At 45.0% G+C, this 25,867-nt stretch overlaps 1 protein-coding gene across 3 annotated transcripts in view; it reads right to left on the bottom strand.

Moving 5' to 3' along the window:
* LOC141128363 (uncharacterized) overlaps positions 1–25,867 on the bottom strand; it is an 84,574-nt gene that overhangs the window by 47,672 nt on the left and 11,035 nt on the right. For all 3 annotated transcript variants that reach the window (XM_073615609.1, XM_073615608.1, XM_073615610.1), the window contains exon 4: positions 16,672–16,831. In XM_073615609.1, the coding sequence (XP_073471710.1) occupies positions 16,672–16,831 (160 nt within the window). The remainder of the gene's footprint in view (positions 1–16,671; positions 16,832–25,867) is intronic.

Below are 25,867 nucleotides of genomic sequence, written 5' to 3'. Positions count from 1 at the left end.
TGCCTGCACTGTCGCATGCTCCCTGGGTCGGGGATCATGTTCCCTGATGTGTCTTCCCGGCAGGGTGGGGAGCTCAGTCACCTGCGCTCCCCTTGTCTCTCCCCTTGGATGGCCGGACTCCCGGGTCGGCCGCCCACGGGCGTGATTACCCTGCCGGTGGCATCCCTCATCACCTTCGGACATTGCGTGCGGTGTGCGCGCATGTGCGGGTCGCATGTGCGTGCGGCCTCATGATGTCACGTATTTTACGGCGAAGGTGACGACAGATGTCGGGGCTTTGCCTTGATGGATGCCGAGGGAGCCACACGAGGCCTGCCAATGGCGGCCAGTCTCCCTCTACACTCCGGGGTTAAGGGGCGGAAGAAACGATACCTGTTGTTAATTTCAGTACTAATTAAGGACACTATTTAATGAGGGTGGATTTGGGTGTGATCCCTCCACTTCCTCCTTGGACGGCCAGACTCTTTTCCTCAACAGTAGGAGTGAGTAAGAACTTCTGATACATCTGATTATCAATGCTTTGTCAGACCCCATAGAATAATATTTTACTTATATTTAATTTTGATTTATGTGCACACCAGCTCTGGATGCCGTAGACTTAGATACTTGGCAATATCATGCACTTTTTCCTCAAATTCACACATTACACATACACTCATTTGTTTTTTTTTGTTTTTTTGTTTTTTTCTGTTTTAAACACTCACTCGCATCATTTTCATGCACATTCCTGTTTTCACACATATTTTACATGTCATTATTCACTGTGCACATCCTTCACTTCTCTTCCTATCACTGCCATTGTCAGCATTTAAGGACAAGGTCATCCCTGACATATTCTATATTAGTTATACCAATATAGTCACTTTACTCATTTTATTATCCTTCACATGATCAATTCAAGCTGTAATAGATTATTACAACACTTTCTGACCGCCCAATAGTTAAATCTAACTACTAACCTATATGGGTATATTCAGGAGCTAACGCTCTGACAATTTTCGTAGGTTCCGGCCCCACCCCCCAGTGGTGTGTTGGTGGGGGGGCAATTATACGTGTGACTCCTTGCAAGCCATATCAAGTGGATTCCTGTTCCCCCTTTTTCCTGGGGTGCTGCTACGTGCGGGCACACTGGATGGTCTGGCTGCTGTGTGGGGAGGCTCTGATCGAGGGGTACATCCAAACTCAGTGGTAATTATGTGCAAAGTGTTGCTAAACAAACTTGCCTATGCTGTAATTCTTTTAAATAAGCTGGACATACTGTTATAAAAAAAAAAATTTCTTTTTTCTGTAGCAAACTCATCCTCTGAAGAGACCCCAAAATTCATGGGTCGAAACGCATCAGGATTGTTATGCAATAGCCTTATCATATGCTGTGTATAACCTATGTTTGCTATTATATGTATTTGGTATGGGTATTTTCCCACTGGAGCTCCCAATTTATATTTATATGTTGTTACATTCATTCATTACCCTTCAATAAAGTACTTTAATATTTTATTTAATGCCTTATTCATATCTATGGTTAGCTGCCTAAAAACCCCGCTCGGGGGACCTTTTCCCATTAAACTTAATCATATAATCCTGGCGTACTGTATTCTCCATAACTTTTTACGCAAACATTCCGCCAACTATGCTGGCTCAGTTGGGCCTGAGGCCGGAACGATCCATGAAACAACACTGACGGCGCTTGAAAGTGGCAGTCCTGGCTTGCCCTCCCTGAGTGCCCGTGATGTCCGGTTACGATACCTGGAGTTCTTTGCGGGTAGGGGGGCCATCAATATGCCAGCAAATTTGTGAAGCCTTTACCAAATAAAAAAGTAAAAAAAAGAAAATGTTTGTGGACATTTACTGCTTGTGTTTGTTTTAGCTGACCGTGACAGAAATGTGTTGAGTCCAGAAAATGGCGTGATTGTGTAACCTTATATAAAGCACTGTTGGGTGTTATTTACTAAAGGCAAAGACACTTTGCACTACAAGTGCAGTGAAACTGCACTTGTAGTGCAAAGAGGATTTGCCCTAGGAAATAACCCCCATTTTCACAGAAAACAGCAATGACATCACCAACAAAGTGTTTTAGCGTTGACACAATAATCCACACATTCTTGCTTAACAATCTCTTTAATACCTGCACAATCACATGTGCATTTTGAAAAGTTTTTTCTAACAAAACAACATGTTTGTGGTATAACAATTTTTGGGGTGGCATTTTCAAACAGATAAATGTCCATTGTAAGCTAAAACAGGCATGTGTAAAACCAACAAGAAAGCCACAAATCTTGAACTTACAAAGTTCACATTTGGTAGAACTTGAAGGCAATCTCAGACATGAGTATTTAGGAACTGTGTTTGATATTGCGTTCAGATGGGGTGAAGTCACCCCAGGAAAAGCCAAATTTGGAAGACGCACACAAATTTCCCAATGTCAACATGTGCGACCTGCCATCACGGGGGATCAAGGGACGTGTTTTGGGGGAGCAACCCCTTCCTCTAAGCTACTTTATTATTGAGGAAGGGGTTGCACCCCCAAAACGCATCCATTGATCTCCCGTGATGGCAGATAGCACATGTTGGCACACTGTGTGCATCCTCCAAATTAGGCTTTTCGACAAATCTTTCAAACATTTTGAACATTGGAGCACAAAAAAAACAAAGGGATTGGGAGGGGTTTTAAATTGGCCCCAAAACATCAATGATGTTTTTATTTTTTTGAATAACATCATTGATGTTTTTATTGAGTTTTTCCAATTCTAAATTACACCCCATGATCTCCCCGATCAGGATCTGGGCACTTTCTGATGTGAAAGGATCTGGATCCACAACATCACGATCACCTAAAAAGAGAGAAACCCAAAAAAAAGGTATCAAAAATATGCCGGCATCCTTCTCTTACCTGACCCTGTGGTCGCAGACACTCACCTGTTGTGGTGACAATTTCCACCACATCTTCTTCCTCCTCCTGCACTTCTTGGGTTGGTGGGATTTCCCCTTCTTCAAGAGGTGGGGGGTCTCTGGTCTCCTTGGATGAGGGGTGTCCTCTGAGTCTTTTATCCCCTATGTCCAAAAAAATGCTATACTTAGCACACAGTGATTTGATGGCAGAACTATAATTATAAAACATTGCTTGGAAGTGGGGTACAATTGTCTATTTTGGCAGAGTTCCAAAACGTGGCATTTTCAGTGTCCTTTGTCAAGCTTCAATACTTTACCTGTTTGGTACAAGCTTCACAGATGTAGCCCCCCCCCCCCCCTATAGTATACACTGGAGCACCTGTGTGGGCCCCCTAATAAAAATGGTGTTCTTGTGTCCCACACTAGTGCTCCAGTGTCCAGATGTGAAAACAGCTGCTGAGTGTCCTCTCCTTACACAGAATCTATTTTGCATTTCATTCTAGTAACAAAGCCATCTACACAACCAAAATAGTTTATGACAAGTAGGGCATAAAAATTGTGGCCAAATGCATATGGCCTAAACAATGGTGTTTTATAGTCCGAAATAAAAATGTTTGATACGAACGAATAATGTACCCATGAACATGAAATTTGCCATGTAAAAATGTAGACTTGTAAGAAAAGCACATGGAGCAGCACGAACGTAATAAACATAAAGAATAGGAACACAGGACAACTACTTACTTTTTTGCAGCACACTCTTTCTGTACTGGTCATGTTCTCGTAATTTGAGGTCCGACCACCGCTTCCTGAGCTGATCTTTCGATCGTCGTACCCCGAATTTCCGGTGCAGACTCTTGGCCACTTTCGCCATGATCTTGGCCTTTCTTACATTGGGGTTGGGGTAAGGTCCATACTTCCCCTCATAGTCGGCCCTCTTCAGGATGTCCACCATCTCCAACATCTCCCCAAAGGACATATTTGAGGCCTTAAATCTCCTTCTGGATCCAGACATTTCAGGCTCCGGGCTTTCCTCCTCCTCGTTGTTATAATTAGCACGCACCTGCTGTGTCTCCGCCATGTGCTCTTCCCCCACTGCGCCAAACGAAAAGGGGCGGGGAATAGACTAGAAAGAACGTCAGGGGCGGGCGGAGTTACATGCATGCGCAGTGTGTATAAAGCGTAACACGCGTGTATATTACGTACGATCTGTGAGCGCAGGAAGGAGCATCGAAAGCGCCGATCATTAGAACGAAGGTAAGATCTAAACTTGGGCCTATACTGCTTCAAAATTGAAGCCTATATTGTAACAAGATTAGGAGAGTTTGGCCTGACCTTAGGGTTTGTCTTGTGTTGTGTCTTGCAGAGAAAATGGATGGCTTCAATGACCACAACTTCCTCCCCCTGTTCATAGACAAATACAGGGAGCTGCCCTGTCCTTGGCAGGTGAGACACCCCCATTATAATAATAAACAAAAAAGGCAGGCAGCGCTGGAGAAACTGCTGGAGTTGGTGAAGCCGGTGGTCCCCACAGCAACCATCCCTTATTTAAAAACCAAAATTGGTGGCCTGAGGAGCACTTATCTTAGGGAGCGAAAGAAGGTCACGGATTCCCAGAGGTCCGGAGCTGCAGCAGATGACGTTTATGTCCCCAGGCTCTGGTACTATGAGAGACTGCGATTTCTCTCAGACCACACTGAAGTCAGGGAATCCCTCTCCACTCTTCCTTCCACCCCAGCTGAGGCTGCCGATGTCCAACCTGGGCCTTCCAGCCAGGAAGAAGTGGAGGAGCCCAGCTGGAGTCAGGTATAGCATTGTTCTACAGATTTCTGGTCAATAACTAAATGATGTTTACTAGATGTTATTATTGATCACTAATTGCTGATTGCAAAAAGTGTTTTACATATCAATAGACAGTAGTGGGCACGCAAAATTGGGACAAGAATGAAAAAATGCTGGGCTCAGAAGGATAGTCTGTTATATTTGTTAACATTCAATTTGCAACAGTCAGGAGGTGACAATTGTGTGTGATTGATGAATAAAAAACTAAAACTATGTCCCTTTTTCATACACAGGAAGACCTCAGCCAGGAGGAGGTTGTGGAATGTGGCAGCCAGGAGGAGGCGGGGATTAGTGGCAGCCAAAAGGAAGCGGGGCTAAGTGTCAGCCAAGAGAAGCCTGGGACCAGTCGCAGCCTGACTGAATCGCAGGTTCCTCCCCTCCGCCTTCCATCTAAAAGAGCGAGGAAGACGACTCCCATGCAGGATTCAGCGCTCAGGCTCATTCAGGAGGCTTCTGCGTCCCTCCGAGCCTTACCCACTCCTGTAGAGGCCTTTGCCTGCATGGCTGCCCCAAAACTGCAGGGCATGCAGGAGGGTCAACGCAAGCTGTGTGAGGACCTTCTTTATAAAGTCCTAAGTAAGGGGGTGAGTGGGGAACTAACACCCAAGACCGACGTGATTGAGTTGGCCCATCCTCCTCCTCCTGCTGCCACAACTCCACCACCAGAGCCACCGCGTGGAAGGAAGCATGGAAGGAAGACCAGAGAGTGATGGCCCTGGGTTCAGTCTGGTCTGACAAAAGCTGCAGTCTCTCGTATGACCACAGCCTGGGGACACAGATGTCATCTGCTGCTTTCCGGATCTCTGGGACTTCTGAACCAGACTGCCCTCCCTTAGATAAGGACTCCTCAGGCCACCAATTTTGCTTGAAAATAATTGATGTCTGCCCAGGGGGTCCAAGGCCCATTTCTGCGGTTTCTCCACCGTTGCCTCCCTCTTTGTTCAGTTGTGAGCCCTTAATAAAAGTTATTTTTTGGAAAATTATACTCTCCTATGTGTGTTTTCATCCAAAAAGGACAGTTTGTTGGTGACGATTCAGGTACATTTCTAACATAAAATGTGAAATTAACAAGGGACAACACCACCAATCTTCTACAGATTAAATAGAACAACATATCAATGGTGTTGTGGTAACTTGACACAAAAAACACACACAAAAATTTTCCGGAGTACAAATAAAAATCACAAAAAAAAAAGACAAACCAAAAAATAAATAATCGGACTTGAAAACCAAAAAAAAAAAAAATAAATAAATAAATGTCAGATGTGACAAATCAAAATATATTGAGGGAATCCCGAAAAATAGTAAAGAAAGAAGTTTGTGAGAAGTGTGTGTGTATATGAGCAGCAAAACTACTTAATTCTTGTCACATTGTAAAGAAGACGAGAGTGCGCTGTATTAAAACATTTTTAACATTGCACCGTGACGAAAGTGCTGTATCCATTGCGAACGCTAATTTTACCAGACCGAGCTTTTCCGTGTCGAAATTTCTTCTGAGCATGCGTGGCACTTTGTGCGTCGGAACAGGCCACACACGGTCGGAATTGACGCGATCGGATTTTGTTGTCGGAAAATTTTATCTCCTGCTCTCCAACTTTGTGTGTCGGAAAATCCGATGGAAAATGTCCGATGGAGCCCACACACGGTCGGAATTTCCGACAACACGCTCCGATCGGACATTTTCCATCGGAAAATCCGACCGTGTGTACGGGGCATAAGTCCTTGTTCACAGTGAGATTTTTCTGCGCTAAAAATACTCTTCCAACACGAAGAAAGTGCATGAAATGTATTCCTCTTTAAATCCTATGTAACTGTTCACATCACTGAGCTGAAGGTGTGCTGCATTTTGAAAAGTGCTGCATGCTGCATCTTTTGTGCAGTTTTTCAAAAGCGCACCAAAATGTACTGCGTCTGCATTTTTGGTGCATTTTTTGAGTCCCATTTCTGAGAGCCAGGAAACCAGAAAGCACAAGAGTTAAAAACGTGATATGCATTTTTGAATAAGGCATCCCACATTTTTAAGTGCACCAGTGTGAAAGAGTCCTAAGGTTAGTAGTGAATGGTGAGAAACAATTAAAAAAAAAAAAAAAAAAACATCCAGTAATTTCAAAATTGCACATTGTGCTTTTAATGCATTTTTGTTGCACTTTCTGATTTCCTGAATACCAGCATGCACCTGTGCAAACATGGACAGGTGACTTGAAAAATGCACCAAAAATGCAGATGCGCTTTTAATGTGTTCCCTCTGTGCTTTAGAAAGTTGCACCAAAGATGCAGCATGCAGGACTTTTCAAAATGCAGTGCATCCACAGAGCAGGGATGTGTTCAATCACATAGGATTTAAAGAAGAGGAGTTTTCATGTGCTTTTGTTGTGCTGGAAAAGTGCGATTTAGTGTGGCAAAAGCACACCAGTGTGAATGGGGCCTTAGCATCAGTTCTGTGAGCAAAATCACCTTGTTAACCACTTGCTGATCACCCTATAGCACTTTTACTGCTACAAGGCAGCAGCTTTGTGCAGGATCATGTATATATACGCGATCCTGCATTTCTGCCTGCAGGGGGGCGCTCGCACAGCCGGTGGGCTGTTTCTGCTGTGATAATTCACAGCAGAAACCAATCTGCGGGTCCCAGGGATTCGATGTCCTCTGGCACCCCTCGATCCTTCGTAAAACCCAGAGAACTGAGATATGTCTATGTAAACAAGGCATATCTCCGTTCTGATGGGGGGGGAGGGACCGCCGATCCTGTGTCTCTGTAAAGCAGGGAGTAGCATCCATCTCTTCCTCTAGTGAAAACACTGGCTAGGCACACAGTTAAACAGAAAATCCAAAAATCCAAAAAAATACTCCGCGCTGCCCAAAAAATATTAGCAGCTAACACAACAAACAGAAATTTTGCTCAAATCAACAGGTGCATCAAGTGTAGCGCTGAAGTGCCGAATTAAATGATCGTAGTTATGTTATAATCATAAATAACATAGTAAATTTATACATATACAGATAACACATGTGATGGAAAATTATATGAAAAGAAACGGATAAAATATATTAAAGTAGTATAAGAAATAAAGTCTCTAGTGATCTCCAAGTATCCACAATGTGCCGTGATTAATAACAGTCCATATTGAAGTGGGATGGTCTTGATCCCCATGCATGAAACCGATAGGGTAGATGGAGATTAAGAACTTCAGTGTAATAATGCCACCACCAAGATAACTGAAGGCTTACCAGAGAGCTTGAACTCAAAAGAACATACATTCTATGAGTCAAACCAGCTTGTATTGTCAGCTGACAATAGGGGTGGAACCTTGGGAGTCCTCAGTAATTGAAGTCTGAAATCTCCAGAGCCTTCATGGAAGGATCTTCTCCATGCAGGTGGTTACACATCTGGGGAAGATGGCCCAAAGGAAATTAAAAAAAAAAAAGGGACCACATAGCATAATTCCATAAGCAAGAAAAATTTTTTAATAAAAAGGTAGAACACTTACATTTGGGAAGTAAAAAAGCGCTTTGTATAGAATCGTGGCGGCAGTGGAGTCCTCTGACGCATTTCGTCTCATTAGACTTAGTCTAGGCACACAGTTAACCCTTTGATCGCCCTAGATGTTTAACCTGTTCCCAGCCAGTGTTATTAGTACAGCGACAGTGCATATTTTTAGCACTGATCACTGTATTAGTGTCACTGGTTCCTGCAAAGTGTCAGTTAGCGTCCGACAGTCTGCTGCAATATCACTGACCCGCTATAAGTCGTCGATTGTTTTATTTTTATACTAGTAATGATGGCAAACAAACAAAAAATTATATATATACATAGACCACTGATAATCTTCCTCGATCTGGGGCTCCACGCAAGATTTCACCCCGTGGGGTCAAAATGATCACAAGAACGGTGAGCAAAAATCCCAAAACCACACGGGGGACTAGTGAATGACCTTCAGAGAGCTGGAAAAAAAAACATATATATAGTCCAGCGCTCAGGATATTGTTAAGAAGCAAACTGCGACAAGCATAAAAGTTTTTGGTTGTTTTAATAAACCAGTAATGAGCCAATAATAAACAATGGTTTAAAATAACAGTAATAACTGCTAATGAAACCAGGTTCAGAAGTCCTGTTGTAGAAAAGAACGCATTGTTGCAAAAAAACACAATAACACAGTATATTAAAAAAAAGTTAAAAACCAAAGTCTCTTGATAGTATTAAAATTCAATTAAACATCAATAAGGGGACAGGAGCATTGAACAGCAGGAGGCTAACACAGGAGATCCATCCAATGAAGACCTACGGAGACCACTGGGTGAAGTAATGAAAGCAACACTTCGGCTCAAAGCAGGTGACAATAGGCAAGATGATGGGGGTAAGCCAAGAGTACTCACAGCCAGGTAGAAGTGCTCAAAGCTGCCTCATACAATGGGGAGGTTAGCGCCATGTAGATGGATTCACTGGCTCAGGTGGATGGTGAGGTGGCCGCGGTGTGGAAGTGTGAAGCTCCGCCGTGCGGAGAGCAGCCTGGCCGGAGTTGCGTGTCTGTGAAAGATGACGTCAGCACGGGGGAGCCGCTGGAACGTCAGAGGAAGTAAACAAGCTGCTGGTCTCCACAGGGGTAAAGTCTCTTCAATGAGACATAGTGACACTGCACTGAGGTCGGAACTGACACTGGGAAGCCATATGAAAGGGAAATGGTGGCGGCAGGCTGATGGAGCTCACATCTGCCTGACCAGCCTGAGGAAATAGCCAACAGTCATGTGGAGAAATGGATGATGAAATGGATAGTGAAAAAAATGATGAAAAATTAAATAAAAAATATAAAAATCAAAATTAAGAAGAAAAAACTGGTCAAAAGATGCCAAACCCAGATGGGGTGGTGGAGATGGTAAAGTTTGAAGGAAACAATTGCTGGTTGAAGGGGCGACTTCACAGGAAAGGTGAATGAAAAGATAAGTGGATGAAAGCTCACAGTGGAAGGCTCAAGCTGAGGCCTCTGCCATATGGGGGGGGGGGGTTGCCTTGACAACGCGTTTCACGCACAAGCGCTTTGTCATAGTCAAGGGTGTAGGCAACTCGCAGGGTTTAAATTACCCATTGGCTTTATATAAAAAAAGATAGGAAAGAGGCCACGTCTACACAGGTGCCGGCACCAGAGTGCACTTCTTCTACAGAACTTTATGAAGCGGCACTACAGGCCCTAGAGGAATTATGGGCAGAAGGGCATACAGAGGGTTTTGTACCCTCCGCTTGTCTAGAACCACCAGTAATACATACTCCCTTCCGGCCCAAATTAACTTTTTTTCCAACTAATTCAAAGGGCCCTTATATTGAAACCTATTATCAAGCGGTATACAAAGATTTCCTATCATTATGTGATGATTCCAGTAGGCGGAAACATCGGAATCTAAGCAGATGTGAGAATATAGCCTTGAAAGAGTTAATGTCCAATACTAAGGTCACCATTAGGCAGGCAGACAAGGGTGGTAGCCTGGTGATACAAAATCGCACCGACTACATCAAAGAGGCCAGCAGACTGTTAGCCGACACTAATACGTATCTGAAACTACAGTCTGATCCTCTTCCAGAGTTTCAACTAGAATTAACCACTTAAGGACCAGCCTTGTTTTGGATTTTAGGTGTTTACATGTTTAAAACAGGTTTTTCTGCTAGAAAATTACTTAGAACCCCCAAACATTATATATGGTTTTTCTTCTAACACCCTAGAGAATACAATGGCGGTCATTGCAATACTTTTTTTTGCACCGTATTTGCGCAGCGGTCTTATAAGCGCACTTTTTTTTGAAAAAATTCACTTTTTTGAATAAAAAAATAAAACAACAGTAAAGTTATCCCAATTTTTTTTTATATTGTGAAATATAATGTTACGCCAAGTAAATTGATACCCAACATGTCATGCTTGAAAATTGTGCCCGCTCGTGGAATGGCGTCAAACTTTTACCCTCAAAAATCTCCATAGGCGACGTTTAAAAAAATTCTACAGGTTGCATATTTTGCGCTACAGAGGAGGTCTAGGGCTAGAATTATTGCTCTCGCTCTACCGGTCGCGGCAATACCTCACATGTGTGGTTTGACCACCGTTTTCATATGCGGGCGCTACTCTTGTATGCGTTCGCTTCTGTGCGCGAGCTCGTCGGGACAGGGGGGTTTTAAAATTTTTTTTTTTTATTTTTATTATTTATTTTACAATATTTTATTTATTTTTACACTGTTTAAAAAAAAAAAAAAAATTGTGTCACTTTTATTCCTATTACAAGGAATGCAAACATCCCTTGTAATAGAAAAAAGCATGGCAGGACCTCTTAAATATGAGATCTGGGGTCAAAAAGACCTCAGATCTCATATTTACACTAAAATGCAATAAAAAAAAAAAAAAAAAAAAGTCATTTAGAACAATGACATTTGAAAAAATATGCCTTTAAGAGGCGTGGACGGAAGTGACGTTTTGACGTTGCTTCCGCCCGGCAGTGTCATGGAAACGAGTGAGCGCCATCTTGGCCTCACTCGTCTCCAGACAAACCACTGAGCAGGACGCGATCGCCTCCGCCGCTACCGACGGCTCCGGTAAGCGGCGGAGGGCACAGGATCGCGGCGGGAGGGGGGGGCCCCTCTCCCGCCACCGATAAAAGTGATCTCGCGGCGAATCCGCCGCAGGGACCACTTTTATCTGAAAGCCGGCCGCCGCACGAAAACGGGGATACCGGGGTTATGGCAGCTAACTGCTGCCATAACAACGATATCCCCGTTCAAAATTAGGACGTACATAGTCGTGCGGCGGTCGGGAAGTGGTTAAGGTCGCTGGTTCAGGAAGCTTGGCAAAATGGAGTACTTACCAATAAAGAAAGACAATTTTTATTACCATCCGAATGTAGTACTCCCTACTTCTACCATCTCCCGAAGGTCCACAAATCTTTGGTGGACCCCCCTGGGAGACCGATTGTAGCAAGTACAAACAGCTTCAGTAACGGTCTATCTATGTACATTGACCACTGTCTGCAACCCATTGTGTGCCAATTACCATCTTATATCAAAGATTCCAATGACGTAATTAATGCTCTTCAGAATTATTCATGGGAAGAGGGTTACTGGTGGGCATCTCTGGATGTGTCCTCTCTCTACACTTCGATACCCCATGATATAGGTTTGAGAGCCGTTCAACATTTCTTGACCAACAGTGGTGATTTTAATTCGTTACAATCGCGATTCTTGGTTCAAGCCACCGAGTTTTGCCTAAGATGGAATTACTTTATATTCGGGGAACAAGTCTATCTGCAGCGTAGAGGTACCGCCATGGGAGCGAACTTTGCTCCGGTCTACGCGAATCTTACTATGGGCTACTGGGAGGAACGCAACATCTGGGCTAACAATCCGTTCGCTGAGCACATAGATGACATTGTGATCATTTGGAGTGGGAGCCCTGATGTGTTTTCCTCCTTCGTGGCCCATTGTAATTCTAATGCTCTTGGTTTGGCATTCACCCATGTTATAGACTCCCAGGAACTCGTATTCTTAGATTTGGTCCTATTCCATGATCAACAGAGGATTCTTACTAGAAACCATGTTAAGCCAACGAGTGGCAACTCCTATCTTCATTTCAGAAGTTGCCACCACCCATTATGGAAACGCAACATCCCTAGTGGCCAATTTAATAGACTTAGATGCAACTGCTCAAGATTGGAGGATTATGTTGAACAGGGAACAGTGATGACAAAGAAATTCCAAGAGAAGGGTTACCCACCCGATCTCATTAATGACGCCTTTCTGTCTCATTTGAACCCCCCTATTAGAGACAAGCGTCCGAATGACGAACTGAGAACGAACCAGACAGCCAGATTTATCTCGACTTTTAATGATAACTACAAATCTATTTCTAATATAGTTAGAAAACACTTTGGCATTCTTCATCTGGACCAACGCCTTGCCCCGGTGTTACCTGAGGTCCCACAGGTGACGTTCCGAAAAGCACGCACTATAAAAAACTTGCTAGCACCCAGTAAAATAATAAATAAATCTTCTAAATCTTCCTTTGATATTAGGTTTTATTTTCACGACAGAAAGGGCATATTCCAGTGTAAAAAGAGGGGGTGCCTCACTTGCCAATTTATTACCCATGGCACCAATATTATTACAACCAACACAGGCAAAAAATATGAGATTAGGCAATTCATCACCTGTTCTACTGATTTTGTTATATATGTTTTGCGTTGCCCTTGTGGGTTGGTCTACGTTGGCCGGACTATTCGGGCTTTGCGGGCCAGAGTAGGTGACCACCGTAGACTCATCTCGAAGGGGTGCGATGAACACAGTGTACCCCGACATTTCCTGCGTTTCCATGACAAGGACATTAGACTTTTGGAGGTCTTTGTTATTGAAACGATCCCCAAGGGCACGCTAACTAATAATGAAAGAGTCTCCCTGTTGTGCAAGCGTGAGGTTTTTTGGATCTACATGTTTGACTCGCTTGCCCCTAAGGGGTTGAATGAAGAACTAGAAACATGTAGTTTTGTGTAATTTTAATGAGACTTTGTACACTTTTTAGAACATCTCTGGGTTAATAATGAAGAGTTATGAATTTTAATATGTTTTCATATGTTTTATATAGAAAAATGTTAAGTGACAATTATTGAAAATTTTATGTTGAAGTGTAAATTATGTGTTCCTTGGACCTACATTCTGTTTATTTTTATATTTTTATATTTCATATATATGTATAGTATGGCATGTTTATCCATTGGTGAAGTGTTTGGGACTGCGGGGGGTTAACATTGGAGATCTCTGTTTCCTCCCCCTTTCCCCTCCGCCCGCCCCACCCCCCCTCCTCCCTTCTCTCCCCCCAATGGGTTAAACTTTTGTGTGTGTTTTTTTTTTTTCTCCCGCCCATTATGCCCCCTCCTTCAATCCCCATTTATCTATTTAAACCCTGCGAGTAGCCTACACCCTTGACTATGACAAAGCGCTTGTGCGCGAAACGCGTCGTCAAGGCAACCCCCCCCATATGGCAGAGGCCTCAGCTTGAGCCTTCCACTGTGAGCTTTCATCCACTTATCTTTTCATTCACCTTTCCTGTGAAGTCGCCCCTTCAACCAGCAATTGTTTCCTTCAAACTTTACCATCTCCACCACCCCATCTGGGTTTGGCATCTTTTGACCAGTTTTTTCTTCTTAATTTTGATTTTTATATTTATTTAATTTTTCATCATTTTATTCACTATCCATTTCATCATCCATTTCATCATCCATTTCTCCACATGACTGTTGGCTATTTCCTCAGGCTGGTCAGGCAGATGTGAGCTCCATCAGCCTGCCGCCACCATTTCCCTTTCATATGGCTTCCCAGTGTCAGTTCCGACCTCAGTGCAGTGTCACTATGTCTCATTGAAGAGACTTCACCACTGTGGAGACACCTTCTGGCTGACCAGAGGCTTGTTTACTTCCTCTGACGTTCCAGCGGCTCCCCCGTGCTGACGTCATCTTTCACAGACACGCAGCTCCGGCCAGGCTGCTCTCCGCACAGCGGAGCTTCACACTTCCACACCGCGGCCACCTCACCATCCACCTGAGCCAGTGAATCCATCTACATGGCGCTAACCTCCCCATTGTATGAGGCAGCTTTGAGCACTTCTACCTGGCTGTGAGTACTCTTGGCTTACCCCCATCATCTTGCCTATTGTCACCTGCTTTGAGCCGAAGTGTTGCTTTCATTACTTCACCCAGTGGTCTCCGTAGGTCTTCATTGGATGGATCTCCTGTGTTAGCCTCCTGCTGTTCAATGCTCCTGTCCCCTTATTGATGTTTAATTGAATTTTAATACTATCAAGAGACTTTGGTTTTTAACTTTTTTTTAATATACTGTGTTATTGTGTTTTTTTGCAACAATGCGTTCTTTTCTACAACAGGACTTCTGAACCTGGTTTCATTAGCAGTTATTACTGTTATTTTAGACCATTGTTTATTATTGGCTCTTTACTGGTTTATTAAAACAACCAAAAACTTTTATGCTTGTCGCAGTTTGCTTCTTAACAATATCCTAAGCGCTGGACAATATATATGTTTTTTTTTCCTGATCTGTTTCCACCAGTTACAGTTTGTCTGGCAGCACGGGTTATTATTATTTTTTATTTTTATTTTTTATTTTGTATTTTTTGGTTTCCGCTTTCTCTTTTGTGTATGTATTATGCAATGTATATATTCACATTGTCCTAATAGATGGCATAGTTAACATATCTATTTTACATGTTTTGTTTTAAACTCTCTGGGTGGCCCCCCACTGGCGCTGGGTTACTTTTCTGTGGTTTCTTCAGAGAGCTGGGACCAACGTAACAAAGGCTACCATCAGTAACACACTATGCCGCCAGGGACTCAGACCCTGCAGTGCCAGACGTGTCCCCCTGCTTAAGCCAGTACATGTCCGGGCCCGTCTGAGGTTTGCTAGAGAGCATCTGGACGATCCAGAAGAGGATTGGAAGAATGTCATATGGTCATATGAAACCAAAGTAGAACTGTTTGGTAGAAATACAACTCGTCGTGTTTGGAGGAGAGAGAATGCTGAGTTACAACCAAAGAACACCATACCTACTGTGAAGCATGGGGGTGGCAACAACATGCTTTGGGGCCGTTTCTCTGCAAAGGGAACAGGACAACGGATCTGTGTACATGAAAAAATGAATGGGGCCATGTATCGTGAGATTTTGAGTGCAAACTTCCTCCCATCAGAAAGGACATTGAAGATGAAACGTGGCTGGGTCTTTCAGCATGATAATGATCCCAAACACACCGCCCGGGCAACGAAGGAGTGGCTTCTTAAGAAGCATTTCAAGGTCCTGAAGTGGCCTAGCCAGTCTCCAGATCTCAACCCCATAGAAAACCTTTGGAGGGAGTTGAAAGTCTGTGTTGCTCAGCGACAGCCCCAAAACATCACTGCTCTAGAGGAGATCTGCATGGAAGAATGGGCCAACATACCAGCAACAGTGTGTGACAACCTTGTGAAGACTTACAGAAAACGTTTGACCTCTGTCATTGCCAACAAAGGCAAATATAACAAAGTATTGAGATGAACTTTTGATATTGACAAAATACTTATTTTCCACCATAATTTGCAAAAAAATTCTTTAAAAAAAAATCAGACAATGTGATTGTCTGGATTTGTTTCCACATTTTGTCTCTCATAGTTGAGGTATACCTATGATGACAATTACAAGCCTAAAATATGTAGAAGAATACATATTGGCCTACATTTTTGAAGAAATGTGATTTTTTTACATTTATTGGATGTATTTCATAGCAGAAACTAAAAAATATTTTATTTTTTTCAAAATTGTCAGTCTTTTTTTGTTTATAGCGCAAAAAATAAAAAAAAAACACAGTGGTGATCAAATACCACCAAAAGAAAAAACTCTATTTGTGCGAAAAAAATTACATAAAATGTTATTTGGGTACAATGTCAATTGTCAGTTAAAGTAACACAGTGCCGTATCGCCAAAAATGGCCTGGTCATGAAGGGGGGGGGTTAAATCTTCCGGAAGTCAAGTGGTTAGTGAGAGTGGTCAGAAAAGAATGGCCAAACTTGTTCAAGCTGATGAGTCCACTGCTACTCAAATAGACATCGTTTATAGCCTTGGGGTCCAGGACTTCTCTGAACTTACAATATATCAAGGCTATAGGCCAAACCGAGCTAAAAGTGTCTCAGGATCACAAATGGATGACTGGGGACTGGGAAAACCATTGCCTGCTCTGAAAATCTTACATAATGATGAGTCAAGACGTTCATTTCAGAACTTATAGTAAGCAGAATCCATTGACCCATCATCTTTTGTTTTACCAGTACATGGAGGTGGTGGTGAAATGTAAGGAATATATTTCTTACAATACATCAAGTGACTAGCTGAGAACGTTCACAGTGTATGCTACTGAAAGAAATACAAGGTGTAACTAACTTACTTGGTTTCTTCCCCAAAGGGGATGCCGCATGATATTTATCACAGGACTGAAGCAGCTGAGTCCAGTGTGGTCATCATAGTTTCCAATGGACATAAAATAATTATGTTTGGCTCTTACTTCAGTAGCGGTTGCATTTGCTACTTTTCCTATGAGCTCTGAGCTGCAGATAAAAAAAACAGATAATTCTTTTAAGCATAGCTGGATGTTAAAGGAAAGAGCAATGTGTGAAGAATTCTAACTTCTGTGCATCAACACTATGTGCTAGAGCTGCACGATTAATCGTTAAAAATAAAAAAATAATATCACAATCTCGATTCAAACCCCCACCCCCCACAATCTAAATCCAGCATTTCCACTATACATGTAACAAGTGCAGAGCAGTTCTCTGCTCACAGCTGTCAAAAAAAAAAGGAGCAGCTGGCAAAGTTTATTACCATTGTTAATTTTGGCAGCAAATTTCGATTTAGTTTTAGTCTTAGTCTTAGGACTAAAATGGCATCGTATTTTAGTCGACTAAAATCTCCAGCACATTTTAGTCTAATATAATCAACTAAAATTGAATGTGCACAGAACACAGCCCCCCACCCTCTGCACAATACAAAGCCCCCCACAGTACACAGCACAGCCCCCCACCCTCTGCACAATACAAAGCCCCCACAGTACACAGCACAGCCCCCCACCCTCTGCACAATACAAAGCCCCCACAGTACACAGCACAGCCCCCCACCCTCTGCACAATACAAAGCCCCCACAGTACACAGCACAGCCCCCCACCCTCTGCACAATACAAAGCCCCCACAGTACACAGCACAGCCCCCCACCTTCTGCACAATACAAAGCCCCCCACAGTACACAGCACAGACCCCCACCCTCTGCACAATACAAAGCCCCCCACAGTACACAGCCCCCCTGCATTCCCAGGTTTCCCCCAGTCCCCCAGGACAGCACTGCCAGTGTACTCTAAAGTTAAGAATAAATCACTGTCAGCCCTTTCTCATACACAGCTCCTCCTGTGTCACTCTCATTGTAAATCAAAGTCTCTAGATTTACCTCATAGCTTCGTTCTTGCATGGACCCGGCGGTCACATGGCTGCTCTCCTCTGAAGATTCATGGATGGTCATGTGACCGCTCTCCTCCTCCAATCTAAAGCAACACTCGGAGGAGGAGGGAGCAGGAGGAGGAGGAGAGCGGCCAACAAGAATGAAGCTATTGAGGTTAGAAGCTTCAGCTTACATTGAGTGACACAGGATGAGGAGCAGTATAGGAGAAGGGGCTGGCAATGATTTTTTCCTAATGATAGACTTTGCTGGCAGTGCTGTCCAAGGGCCAGGAGAGGCGGGGCGGCTGGCTTGACCACCCCCCAATGTGTGGCACCTGGGGGCGGACCGCTCAATCCCCGCCCCCTATTGGTTATAAACAAATATCGGCGTATAACACGTACACACTGTGTTATATGCCGATAAATACAGTAAATTCATGAGGGTAAACGTCCCTCCTTGCCATTAACGTCCAGTTTTCGTTCCTTGTCGAAAATGGATTCTATTTTCATCATAGTTTTCGTCAGTTGACAAAAACGTGCTGTACTTTTAGTTTCATTTTCGTCACTGTAAAAAAGCCTCTGACGAAAACGTTTTCGTTGACGAAATTAACACTGTTTATTACAACATTGCTCAGCACTGAGAGATAAAAAGAAATATTGTATCATTTGGTTCTTTTAGAGATCAAAGGGATGAACTTCAGTCTGCAAATGAAATCAGTTTAACCACTTAAAGACTAATGCCGCGTACACACGGTCGGACTTTCCGGCATACTTGGTCCGGCGGACCAGAGTGTGCCGGACAATCCGCCCGTGTGTGGGCGGCGGCGGACTTTTCCGGCGGACTTCTTCCCAAAAGCCCGCCGGACCTAGATTTGAAACAAGTTTTAAATCTTTCCGTAGGACTCAGTTTCGGGCGGAAAGTCCGCTCGTGTGTGTGCTGGTCCGACGGAAAGCCCGCTCGTGTGTAGGCTGGTCCGACGGACCAGATGCGACGCGAGGGCAGGGTATTGCATCTCGCGCTCTCTGCAATAGGAAAAACAAATTTTCCTATTGCGGTGAGCGCGGTGCATGCCAGGCCCTTAGGTCTGGTATGGATTATAAAGGGAACCCCCTACGCCGAAAAAACGGCGTGGGGTCCCCCCTAAAATCCATACCAGACCCCGATCCGAGCACGCAGCCTGGCCAGTCAGGAAAGGGGGTGGGGACGAGCGAGCGCCCCCCCCCCCCTCCTGAACCGTACCAGGCCGCATGCCCTCAACATGGGGGGTGGGTGCTTTGGGGGAGGGGGGCGCCCTGCGGGGCCCCCCCACCCCAAAGCACCTTGTCCCCATGTTGATGAGGACAAGGGCCTCTTCCCGACAACCCTGGCCGTTGGTTGTCGGGGTCTGCGGGCGGGGGCTTATCGGAATCTGGGAGCCCCCTTTAATAAGGGGGCCCCCAGATCCCGGCCCCCCACCCTATGTGAATGAGTATGGGGTACATGGTACCCCTACCCATTCACCTAGGGAAAAAGTGTAAGTAATAAAACACACTACACAGGTTTTTAAAATATTTTATTAAACAGCTCCGGGGGGGGGGGATCTTCCTCCGGCTTCGGGGGTCTTCTTCCGGCTTCGGGGGTCCCTCCGCTTCATCTTCTCCCGGCGTCCGGTTGGTTCTTCTCCGCTCTCTTCTCCCGGTGTTCCTGTTCTTCGGCCGGCTCCTCTGCTGTCTTCAAGTAGCTCTCTTGCCAGCAGAGGTCCGGACTTCTGGGCTTCTGGGCTTCTGGGCTTCTCTTCCCCAGATGTTGACACGACGCTCTCTCCTGCTGGACTGCTCTCCGAGGGCTGCGTTGTGACTTATATAGGCGGAGACCCCGCCCCCTTTTGATGTCACAGTCCCTGGGCATGCTGGGACTGTGACGTTTTAGGGGGCGTGGTCAACATCACCCAGTGACCACGCCCCCTAAAACGTCACAGTCCCAGCATGCCCAGGGACTGTGACATCAAAAGGGGGCGGGGTCTCCACCTATATAAGTCACAACGCAGCCTTCGGAGAGCAGTCCAGCAGGAGAGAGCGTCGTGTCAACATCTGGGGAAGAGAAGCCCAGAAGCCCAGAAGCCCAGAAGTCCGGACCTCTGCTGGCAAGAGAGCTACTTGAAGACAGCAGAGGAGCCGGCCGAAGAACAGGAACACCGGGAGAAGAGAGCGGAGAAGAACCAACCGGACGCCGGGAGAAGATGAAGCGGAGGGACCCCCGAAGCCGGAAGAAGACCCCCGAAGCCGGAGGAAGATCCCCCCCCCCCCCGGAGCTGTTTAATAAAATATTTTAAAAACCTGTGTAGTGTGTTTTATTACTTACACTTTTTCCCTAGGTGAATGGGTAGGGGTACCATGTACCCCATACTCATTCACATAGGGTGGGGGGCCGGGATCTGGGGGCCCCCTTATTAAAGGGGGCTCCCAGATTCCGATAAGCCCCCGCCCGCAGACCCCGACAACCAACGGCCAGGGTTGTCGGGAAGAGGCCCTTGTCCTCATCAACATGGGGACAAGGTGCTTTGGGGTGGGGGGGCCCCGCAGGGCGCCCCCCTCCCCCAAAGCACCCACCCCCCATGTTGAGGGCATGCGGCCTGGTACGGTTCAGGAGGGGGGGGGGCGCTCGCTCGTCCCCACCCCCTTTCCTGACCGGCCAGGCTGCGTGCTCGGATCGGGGTCTGGTATGGATTTTAGGGGGGACCCCACGCCGTTTTTTCGGCGTAGGGGGTTCCCTTTATAATCCATACCAGACCTAAGGGCCTGGTATGCCCCGCGACGGGGCTCGCAAGGTGTCAATCTCGCCGATAAAAGCGGCAAGATTGACATCCTTTTCTAGTCCCGTCGCACCTGAGTCACGTTCAAAATGAACGGACTTGTCCGTGTGTGGGCAAGTCCGTTCATTCTGAAAGTCCGCCGGAACTCCGGCGAAAGTCCGTCGGAAAGACGGGTGGACTTAGCCTGCCAGAAAGTCCGGGCGTGTGTGGGCAAGTCCGTCCGTTTTAAAGTCCGGCGCACCTGGCGGACAAAGTCCGTCGGAAAGTGTGCCGGACCAAGTAGGATAGAAAGTCCGACCGTGTGTACGCGGCATAAGCCTTTTTCTGACACTTGTTGCTTACAAGTTAAAAATCTGAATGTTTTGCTAGAAAATTACTTAGAACCCCCCAAACATTATATATATATATTTTTTAGCAGAGACCATAGAGAATAAAATGGCGGTCGTTGCAATATTTTTATGTCACATTGTATTTGGCAGCAGTCTTTTAAATGCAATTTTTTGGGAAAAAAATACACTTCAATTAATTTAAAAAAAAAACGAAACAGTAAAGTTAGCCCAATATTTTTGTATAATGTGAAAGATGATGTTACTCCAAGAATCGGGATCTTTATTCTAAGCAAAAAAATTGTGATTCTTATTTTATCCAGAATCATGCAGCTCTACTATGTGCTAAATCCATACCAAGCATTTCTAGTTCCAGTTGTACTACACATCGCAACTCCTCATGTTTGTCACACCCTGAGACAGGTATAACAAATCTATGACAGCCACACATAGGGACCTGCAGAATCACCTAGTCCAGTTGTGCTCACCTTGATACCTTAAAATCGCAGTGTAGATTGTATGTGCGATTTTCCCATCCATTGAAATATATTTATGAAAAAATATAAAAGCATCTGTCCATAGTTAAAGGTGAAGCATGTAGCTTCTTACACGTCTAGGACACTTCAAAAGTGAGATTTATTTGCTACAATTTTAGATCATCCAGCAGTTTTGTGTGTTCTCACTGACTTATTCCAAATCCTCCTGTTGCATTCTCTATAATTTCAGTCATTATAAAGTTCAAAAGCAACAGTGAGAACCCCTTATAATGACCACAGCAGGTCTGCAAATACAGGACCTCATGTGCAGACATTTGAACAACAAAGTTCCCAAAATAATATAAAAATTGTAAGTTTAATTACCAAAACATAAATAATAGTTTTAAGGCCTCATACACACAGACGTTTAAAAGAAAAAAAAAAAAAAAAAAACGGGCTGTAAAGCTAGTAACAACGCCTGGAAAAAAAGCAGCGTTAAAAACGTGATTTTATTAGCGTTTTGATTTGGCGCCAGTGCACTCTTAATGTCGTTTGTAAGCATTAACGCTAATGCGCGTTTAAAAAAAAAAAAAAAAACATCCCTCTGCTATTTTTCACTTCCAAATGACCCAAACATTTTTACAGCTTAAAAACGCTGACGCTAAAAAACGTCCGTATATCGCTAATGCGCGTTTTTGAGCTTTTTTTGGGCGTCAGCGTCAAAACAGCTCTAGCGCTGGAGCCTCAGAACACACTGGTCCTTGGTTTTTTTTGGAACTTAAAAACGACATGGTGTGTATAAGCCCATTGAATAACATGGAGTGGCGTTATTAAACAGCAAAAAAAGCTCAAGAAAGCCGCTGTTAAAACGTCCGTGTGTATGAGGCCTAAGCGTACAGACACGTTTACCTTAAAGTGATACTAAAGTCTCGTTTTTTTTTTTCTATTAAAATAACAAACATGTTATACTTACCTGCTCTTTGCAGTGATTTTGCACAGGGCAGCCTAGATCCTCCTCTTCTCGGGTCTCTGGCTGGAGCTCCTGGCCCCTCCCTCCTGTTGAGCGCCCCCACAGCAAGCAGCTTGCTGTGGGGGCACCTGAGCCAAGCTGCAGCTCTGTGTATCCATTCAGACATGGAGCTGCGATTTGGCCCTGCTCCCTCTCTGTCCTGATTGGCTGAGTTTGATTGACAGCAGCGGGAGCCAATGGCGCCTAGAGTCCCGGACTGACAAAGCACTCGTGTACATCGCTTAATAGAGATGGGGCTCAGGTAAGTATTAGGGGGGCTACTGCACACAGAAGGCTTTTTATCTCAACAACCCCTTTAACCACTTGCCGACCAGCCGCCACACTTGTATTGCGGCAGAATGGCACGGCTGGGCGAAATGGCGCCCTGTGGCCACTAGAGCCGCGCGCGCCCCCCCTGCTCGCCCACGAAGCCGATGCAAGTGCCCGGCGGTGATCGCGACCGCTCGGGACACACCGAGAACCGGGATCTGTGTGTGTAAACACACAGTTTTCAGTTCTCTGAGGGGAGAAGAGACAGATCGTCTGTTCAAATCTGTATGAACAGTGAGCTGTCATCATCCCCTACACAGTCCCCTCACCCCTTCAGTTAGAACACACACACTAGGGAACACAATTAACCCCTTTGATCGACCCCTAGTGTTAACCCCTTCCCTGCCATTGACATTTTTACAGTAATCAATGCATTTTTATAGCACTGATCGCTGTATAAATGCCAATGGTCCCAAAAATGTGTCAAAATTGTCCGAAGCCATAATGTCGCAATTTACGATAAAGAATAGCAGATCACCGCCATTACTAGTAAAAAAAAAATTAATAATAAAAATTCCATAAAACTATGACCTTTTTTGTAGACGCTATAACTTTTGTGCAAACCAATCAATATACGCTTATTGCGATTTTTTTTTTACCAAAAATATCTAGGAGAATACATATTGGCCTAAACTGAGGAAAAAAATAGTTTTTTTCATATATTTTTGGGGCATATTTATTATAGCAAAAAGTTAAAAAACTGCGTTTTTTTCAAAATTGTCGCTCTTCTTTTGTTTATAGCGCAAAAAATAAAAACCACAGAGGTGATCAAATACCAGCAAAAGAAAGCTCTATTTGTGGGAAAAAAAGAATGTCAATTTTGTTTGGGTGCAACATTGCACGACCGCACAATTGTCAGTTAAAGCAACGCAGTGCCAAATCGCAAAAAGTGCTCTGGTCAGGAAAAAAGTAAAATCTTCCGGGGCTGAAACGGTTAATGTGATTGTAAAACCCTTATCTTACCTGACATCTTTGATGCCATAGTGCTATGTGCTGGGTGTTCAGTGTGCCCCTGTACCTTTAAACAATGCTCAATTGGTACTAAGGGGCCCAAAGTGTGCCAAGAAAATATCCCCTACACCACCACCAGCCTGAACTGTTAATACAAGGCAGGATGGATCCATGCTTGCTTGGCTACCGATTGGGTGACATTGTTACAGTATCTCACAAAAGTGAGTACACCCCTCACATTTTTGAAAATATCTTATTACAGGGTTTCCCAACCCCCAGGCCACGGCCCACTCCTAGGCCGTGGCTTGTTTGCAGCCGGGCCGCGAAGGCTGCACTGTCTTAAGTGCGACGGCGGGCAAGCAGGGAGATGACATCTCTCACCGACTGCCATAACACAGCTCTTCCGCCCACACAGTGGGGCCGCTACACTGCGGTGAGGTGGGGGAGCAGAGAGATGAGATCATCGCTCACCGCCCGCCCAGAACATCGCTCTTCCGCCCACACAGCGGGGCCACTACACTGCGGTGAGGCAGGGGAGCAAAGAGATGAGATTATCGCTCACCGCCCGCCCGGAACACCGCTCTTCCGCCCACACAGTGGGGCCACTACACTACTGGAGGTGAGGCAGGACAGCAGAGAGATGAGCTCATCTCTCACCGCCGGCCCCGCATCACCACTGTTCTTCCTCACTGGCATGTGCTGCCACCACGGCAAGTGACAAACCTCATTTTGTGGCAGGTGACAAATCGAATCTGGTGGCAGGTGGCAAACCACATCTGGTGGCAGATGGCAAACCACATCAGGTGGCAAACCACATCTGGTGGCAGGCGATGTGGCAAGCAACAATCCACATCTGGTGGCAGGTGACATGGCAAACTACATCTGATAGCAGGTGGCAAACCACATGTAATGACAGAAATAATGTGCTCCAATCATCCTGACACCATATCAGCCATGGTGCTGTGATGATTGAAGCACTAACACCAGCCATTTCCCCAACAAAAAGCCGCATAAAACCCACCCGGGCCTTGGCACGCTTTTATTCCACAACACCGGTCCTCTGTGCCAAAAAGGCTGGAGACCACTGTTTTATTATATCTTTTCATGTGACAACACTGAAGAAATGACACTTTGCTAAAAGGAAAAGTAGTGAGTGTACAGCTTGTATAACAATGTAAATTTGCTGTCCCCTCAAAATAACTCAACACACAGCTATTAATGTCTAAACCGCTGGCAACAAAAGTGAGAACACCCCTAAGTTAAAATGTCCAAATTGGGTCCAATTAGCCATTTTATCTCCCCAGTGTCATGTGACTCGTTAGTGTTACAAAGGTCTCAGGTGTGAATGGGGAGCAGGTGTGTTATATTTGGTGTTATCGCTCTCACTCTCTCATACTGGTCACTGGAAGTTCAACATGGCACCACATGGCAAAGAACTCTCTGAGGATCTGAAAAAAAGAATTGTTGCTCTACATAGAGAGGGCCTAGGCTATAAGAAGATTGCCAAGACCCTGAAACTGAGCTGTAGCACGGTGGCCAATACCATACATGTATGTGCCCAGCTTCATAATCAGAGGTTGTCTTTGGGAAATGGACGTAGGAGTGCTGCCAGCATTGCTGCAGAGGTTGAAGGGGTGAGGGGTCAGCCTGTCAGTGCTCAGACCATACGCCGCACACTGCATCAAATTGGTCTGCATGGCTGTTGTCCCAGAAGAAAGCCTCTTCTAAAGATGATGCACAAGAAAGCCTGAAAACAGATTGCTGAAGATAAGCAGACTAAAGACATGGATTACTAGAACCAAGTCTTGTGGTCTGATGAGACTAACATAAACTTATTTGGTTCAGAGGGTGTCAAGCGTATGTGGCAGCAACCAGGTGAGGAGTACAAAAACAAGTGTGTCTTGCCTACAGTCAAGCATGGTGGTGGGAGTGTCATGGTCTGGGGCTGCATGAGTGCTGCCGGCACTGGGGAGCTACAGTTCATTGAGGGAACCATGAATGCCAACATGTGCTGTGACATACTGAAGCAGAGTATGATCCCCTCCCTTTGGAGACTGGGCCGCAGGGCAGTATTCCAACATGATAATGACCCAAACACACCTCAAAGACGACAACTGCCTTGCCAAACAAGCTGAAGGTAAAGGTGATGGACTGACCAAGCATGTCTCCAGACCTAAACCCTATTGAGCATCTGTGGGGCATCCTCAAATGGAAGATGGAGGAGCGCAAGGTTGCTAAAATCCACCAGCTCTGTGATGTCATCATGGAGGAG

This window comes from Aquarana catesbeiana, linkage group LG02, assembly GCF_042186555.1.
Source record: "Aquarana catesbeiana isolate 2022-GZ linkage group LG02, ASM4218655v1, whole genome shotgun sequence".
NCBI lineage: Eukaryota > Metazoa > Chordata > Amphibia > Anura > Ranidae > Aquarana > Aquarana catesbeiana.
The sequence above is the reverse complement of the archived record's forward strand: the minus strand, read 5'-3'. Positions and strand labels throughout refer to the sequence as shown.